The following is a 6,177-nucleotide window of genomic DNA, read 5'->3' as shown; positions in this document are numbered from 1 at the left end:
TAAAAATCAAGAAATTCTTATACTGACAGAAGCCCAATGCGATAGAGCTCAAAACGGTTCAAACAGGAACAACTAAATATAAAACTATTGGATGTTACATAATTAAGCATGTTTGACTTTTCGAACACTTGAAAAAAATTGAATTTTAGGTAGCTCATTTTTTGTTAGGTCTAGAGCTATTCATCAGATTGTTACACATTTAAATGTTAAATGCAACTGTCATTCTATTGCAAAAACAACTGTTACTTTTTCTACAGCGTGCCGAACGCAACAGCTTCTTAAATTGCTTTCGAAAATATAGTTGACTGCTAGATGACTGTTTGATCTTTTTATGGGCTACTTTCGGCTATTTTCGAGTGCATTTTAACTCAAAAGAAATTTTATCTAAAAATCTAACAAGATTTAGTTTTGCTTCCGTCTCATTTTAATGAGCGCTAGGTTTGAGGGGAAGCAAAATCATTTTTAGTTTTGAATGCACTAAAGTCTTATAACCTGAAATTTTTTAGGAGTGTTCAAACAAAAATATTTCCAGAGAAATCCAACAGAGAAAATATGAAATAAAGAGCGGAAAAGGTTGAATGTTTTTGGGTTCTAAGGTTGCCTGACGGGTGATGGTTTCGTATTTAGGAAGAAAAACGCATAATCATTGTTTCAATACGTTTTGGTTAAAACTATAATCTACTGGTAAAAATTTTGTTTTGTAAAGAACGATGCCTTTAGATCCACTTCTTATCTCTTCATCCGATTCTTTGCTCGAACTGGAAGATGGCATAGCGACAGGTGCCAGGGTGACCCCTGGAAGGGTGAATGTCATTGTGAGGTCATTGAGATGGTAATAAAGCAGAGCCTGGCCCCATGACTTTTTGAAGAGGTAAGCATGGATATAGAGACCATACGTCCATTCTAAGGTCAGTTGAGAAAATGTGGCTGTGATTGAGACCTGCTTGCTTCCTGGTGACGTTCCCACGGTCAATGTTGGTTGACTGAAATCAACAGGCAAAATTTTGGTAGTCAATTGTAATTTAGGCCCCGTAATATCCAGTTGAGGATTACATAGAAAACTATCAAAAACGAGTGTTATTTGGTTGTATTTATACTGGAATTCGAGTCCTTAAAGATATAGCAGAACACAAAGAAGATCAATAACATTAGGCAATGATCACCTCTAATCGAACTCCAACAGTTGTTTTACAAGAGTCTCTTCAAAGTGGTTAAAACAGCGGATGGTTAGATGGTTATCTTGCAAGATATTCCACGAGTTCTTGCAAGATTAAATCTTATTTCACGATATTCTTGTAAGATCGTGACACTGGAAGATAGTCGTTGGTAAAAGACTACAGATTTTCAAAGATAGCGAAAAAAAACATAGAGAGATGCTCAAGTCGACTTCGAATGTTTATCTTGCAAGATCTTGCATAATCCTGACAAAATATTGCAAGATCTTGCAAGATAACCATTGGTCTTGCAAGAATTTTGCAAGATAACTATTCATCTTGCAAATATGGCCCGATCAAGACCAGCTTGAAAGGAGTACTTTGATTTTCGATTATTTTTTCTTCGTTGTTAAAAATTTAGCATCAATTTAGAATTTTATGTGAGAATAAAATATAAAAATCCAAAAGAATTAGCACAAATTAATAAAAAAGACTTAAATGATAAGAAGTGTAAGCAAATATCGTTAACAATTAATAATATTTAAAAAAAAATTTGAAGGAAATTTTTGATTGAAGAAGTGTAATTGTAAAGATCCCCAAGGTTAAAGGAACAAGGAATCCAAAAGTTTTGAAAAACCTTCTATTTGTTTTTGCAGTGCTCAAGGGAACAGCAAGATTTTTGCGTAGCTGACTGAAAAAATGATTTTCGATACTAAAACACATTTAGCTGAGATAGTATTGTTTCAAATTATATCAATAAAACACTTGCAGCTATCTCCGGCAAAAATATATGGGCATTTTCTGGGCAAAGTCAAATGCAATGGCCCTGTAACGTCCAATGAGAGCAGAGCTTGACCGGAACGAACTTGCAAGAATCTTGCAAACTACCCAAAAATCTTGCAAGATCTTACAAGACAGACATCGTCTTGCAAGATCTTGCAAAATAACCATTTTTTGCAAGAATCTTGCAAGATCTTGCAAGATAAACATCTGGCTTCGACTAGGGTGATTGCAAAAAATTAACTAGCTTTATATGAAAATAAGTATAAATATGAACATGAAATGAACAAGTAGAATATGAATAGTTCAATGAGCGCTCAATTTTCAGCAAAATAGTTCAGGTAAACTCAGCAGTAGCTCGTTTTCAGGTAAACTGGCTGTTCAGGTAAGCTCAGCATTTACTCGTTTTCTCAGTACTCCGTTCCTGTGATCAATGGTGTTTTGTATGTAAAATGATTACAAAATTGAAGCTAAAGTGACAACTGTGAAAAAAATATATTTTAAGATCTCTAGTTGTGCGAATTCCAAAAAATGCATTTTCGAGACGAATCATTCGACAGATAATCTTATCAAAGAAAAATGCTGAAACACATTCTCTATTAACTGTTTAATGAAAACAGAAAAATTTTGTTTCCAACAAAAAACAAAATTCTTTGTTAAAACTACAAACTCTCTTTGTACGCTCAGAAAAATTTTTGGTGCAAATTAAACCTTTTTTGGGCTTTTTAGATGTAATTTTTTGGAAGAATGATGGTTTGTTGTTAACCAACGTTCTTTTGTTTCAAAATAATTGCAATTTATTTTGCATGTTCAACAACTAAAAACATCTGCTGATTGCTCATAATCATCAAACCTGATTTTATAAAATTCGATTGGTTATTGAATACAAAAAGATACAAAAAGATATCGAAAGAGGAGAAAAGAAGTTCTTCAATGAAAAAAACTTGCTGTATATGAAAATAAGTTTAAAAGATATCTTGTAAATCGTTTCTTCCTGTTTTCTATCTCGAGTTTGAAGCAAACAGGACAATTACCGGTATAAATATAAGATTTGTCATATATGTTAATTTAAAAAAAGTCCTTCAAAGAAATTTACTTTCTTGATAAAAATGATTCTTTTTTATATAAAACGAGCTTAAATAGCAGACCGAACATTAATAAATTCAGCAAGTAAAAAATTGACAAGTGGTCCTTACTACTTGAAAATAAATTTTGGGACCAGTTTCATTGGGTGTTTTAAAATTTGGGCACTGAACTTTAAAAACAAACAAAATTTAGAATTTGAAAACTGAACTCAGCTGAAACAGTTAAAGAACAATATTACTCCAACGGCACCAATGTTCACCAAATTAGTGCAAAAATGATCTATTTGGACCCAAATGGCACAAAAAGAGCAAAAAAAGATAGAAACAAGTAATAATTGGAGAATATGGTACAAATATTTCAACGTAAATTTGTCCTCGGAAAAAAACCGAAGTTTGAGAATCCCTCAAGTTGGCATTTTTTGCTCCCAGTTCTTTAAAATGGATTAACTCTGAGATTTGTAAGTTTATTATTTTGAAATATAGACCGGGTCTGCATCGTTTTCGCTTGAAGCAGAAACTGAAGTAATAAAAAATAATGTAATTTTTAAATCTGGATGATTCCATATTCAGTTATGTTTTTAAATAATACCCAGGCCGAGATCATAGACGGAAAACAATCCACGAGGGACCATAGCACACCGAAATGACATCTGATCAAACTCAGCCGCGCTGCAACATTTTTTTTCTGCGCTTGAGGCGCGCTTGATTCCACCTCTGATTAAACTCAATTGCGCTCCCAATTTTTTTTCTGCGCTCAAAGTGCGCTCCAAATATCTGATCAGACTCGATTGTACTCGAAAGCTCTCATGAGACTAAACTGCGTATTCAAGTCGCCCAAAGATTGTTCAAATTTCGACCGCTGAAGTAACAGGATTGAGCGAGCTCGAGAGATTTTCATTAATGTCAATTCTGTCTGGGGCCTCAAACTGGGTAGAATGGCTTTTTTGCCTCTACAAAGGAGCTCTAACCTGAAAGAACTGATTCTGACTGATCCATTACTAGTCGAGGTCACTGCAGTTTCAAAATCCAGAGAATATCTCCATTTTTGCAAGTTGTTTGTCAACAATTCAGACACTTGAGAAAACACTTGATCTATAAATGAATCCGATACTTTGACCTTGATTTTAGCTTGAGGTGAAAGTTGATTTGTATAATCGGGTAATGAACAAGTAAAAACAATTTGAAAAGTAAGGTAAGATACTAGTTTGAATTTTAACCCCAACATTTTTCGCTGGTTTTCAAAGTTCTCAGTCACAGAAGTTGTTATTCGAGTCAACTTCTTATCAGCCCGAGCTTCAGAAGTTTTCCAGAAAAGTTTACGGTTGTTTTAGCTGGAATTCTCGTTGTATGACATTCATAACAAAAGCAAAGTTGTTCAAATGAAATCAACATGAATTATTTCAGTATTAAAAGAAAACCGCAGTATTCATAGATCAGATTGTTGGTTAGATATATAGTTCGTGTGTGGCTTTAGGTCTTCTAATTCAAAGGTATTTACAGTTTATATAACCTGGATTAAACTGTCGACATTCATGTTTACGTTGAACATATACGCACGTCAGACATATCTACTCTATTGCAAATACCTCCTGCAGATTCTACTTGCCTTAGGTTGAACATAGAACTCAGTACAGAGAATGGAAGAAATATTCCATAACTGCACGAATCCATGACTTTAGTTGCTAAACTGTAAATTGACCTAGGTCTGTTAATTTTATGTGAAAGAATTGCGCTTATTTTTTGAAAAAAAATCCGCTGGTTTCCGCGCATTTTGGTTTCATTCATGATTTGAACTCACTCAGAGCGTATTTTTTTTTTAAAAAAAAGTGCTCTGAAAGGGCACTTACTTCTTGAACCGGGGATCTTTCAAGAATTCGGTTGTTGACGAGAACAGACAGAAATTAAATGTGTAAAAAATTTACCACTAAGATTTCGAGATATATCTTATCTCTACTCACTTTTTTTTATTTTCATTTTCAGGTCACAAGCGAAAAGTGAAAATGCTTGAGATTTTCTTAAGTCTCAATTAGGGCAAATACGCGTTATCACTATGTTTTCAAAAAAAGTTCTCGAGATATGCAACAAAGAAGAACTAATTGCAAAGCTTTTGGAGACCTATGAAAAAATACAAGAAAAAGACAATATCATAACAAAACTCGAAAAAGATCTGGTTAACTAAGAAATGCAAAAACTAACTATCGGACATCAAAAAGAAACTATTGATCGCATGGAAAAACATATCGAATTTTTCAAAACACAAACTTCTTAAGTTATTGATAATTTACTTGAGAGACAGGAGACGTCAAAAAGCAACAGGCGTGTTAATCCTCCACTGAAAATTTATCAACCAAAAGTAGTACCCCGATTTGCCAAGCAATTAGTTATATCTGATAGCACTTTTCGGAAGGTAAATCAGCATGACATTTTAAATCAGCATGACATTTCGCAGCAGACTGCAATCCAATCATATTCATCTGCAACAATAGGAGACATTTCTAATGTAGTTGATTGCTATTCTTCTGGAGCGAAAACAGAAACATTAATTGTACATGTCGGTCATAATTCAATTGACAAAGGTGTTTCTGGACAGGAGGCAGCGACTCAACTCAAAGAAACAGTCAACAAATGTATGCAAAAATTCAATCCTCATCCTGTTGCTATATGCAAAATTGGTCCGGTAAAAGACGGTTGCTATGGAACGAAAACAAACAACGAGGAAATATCTAAATACAATGACCATCTAGAAATGATAAGCCTGAAGCTTGATGGATCCTATCCTTGGTCACGGATTGAAGTTTTGGAAAAAGCGCTATCAATTGGTGATATATGTTTTGATGTAGTGCATCCCAATAATGGCGGTATAGAGAATCTGGTGGAAAACATACGTCAATATAATATAACACATAAACACATAACCTACTAGCATCACAGAATACAGTTCAACCTCAGAAATTACATAGAAATTTGAATTTTGCTTGAGTTGAGTAAATTTTTTTGACAGGTTATTTTTACCGTTTGTTTTAACTTTCTGGTTTTTTTTGGGAAATGTGAAAGACCAAGTATACATTAAGCAACGTTACTTAACTCAAGTAGATAAGAAACATGATAATTTAGAAAATGTGTTGATTTTTTTCCAGAGAATGCTGATTTTATTATTC

At 33.8% G+C, this 6,177-nt stretch overlaps 1 protein-coding gene across 1 annotated transcript; it reads right to left on the bottom strand.

Annotated features, from left to right (window-relative positions):
- Positions 1-714: 714 nt before the first annotated feature.
- Positions 715-4,476, bottom strand: LOC142355937 (uncharacterized; the record flags this gene model as incomplete). The annotated part of the gene is made up of 2 exons (XM_075407942.1): positions 3,988-4,476; positions 715-983 (listed from the first exon to the last, which is right to left on the bottom strand). Coding segments are annotated over exons 1-2 (526 nt in total), but the record flags the coding sequence as incomplete, so codon positions are not given.
- Between the last annotated feature and the right edge of the window lie 1,701 nt (positions 4,477-6,177).

The sequence above is a fragment of the Convolutriloba macropyga genome, unplaced genomic scaffold (assembly GCF_964194025.1).
Source record: "Convolutriloba macropyga unplaced genomic scaffold, txConMacr16.3 SCAFFOLD_3396, whole genome shotgun sequence".
NCBI classification, from domain to species: domain Eukaryota; kingdom Metazoa; phylum Xenacoelomorpha; order Acoela; family Convolutidae; genus Convolutriloba; species Convolutriloba macropyga.
The sequence above is the reverse complement of the archived record's forward strand: the minus strand, read 5'-3'. Positions and strand labels throughout refer to the sequence as shown.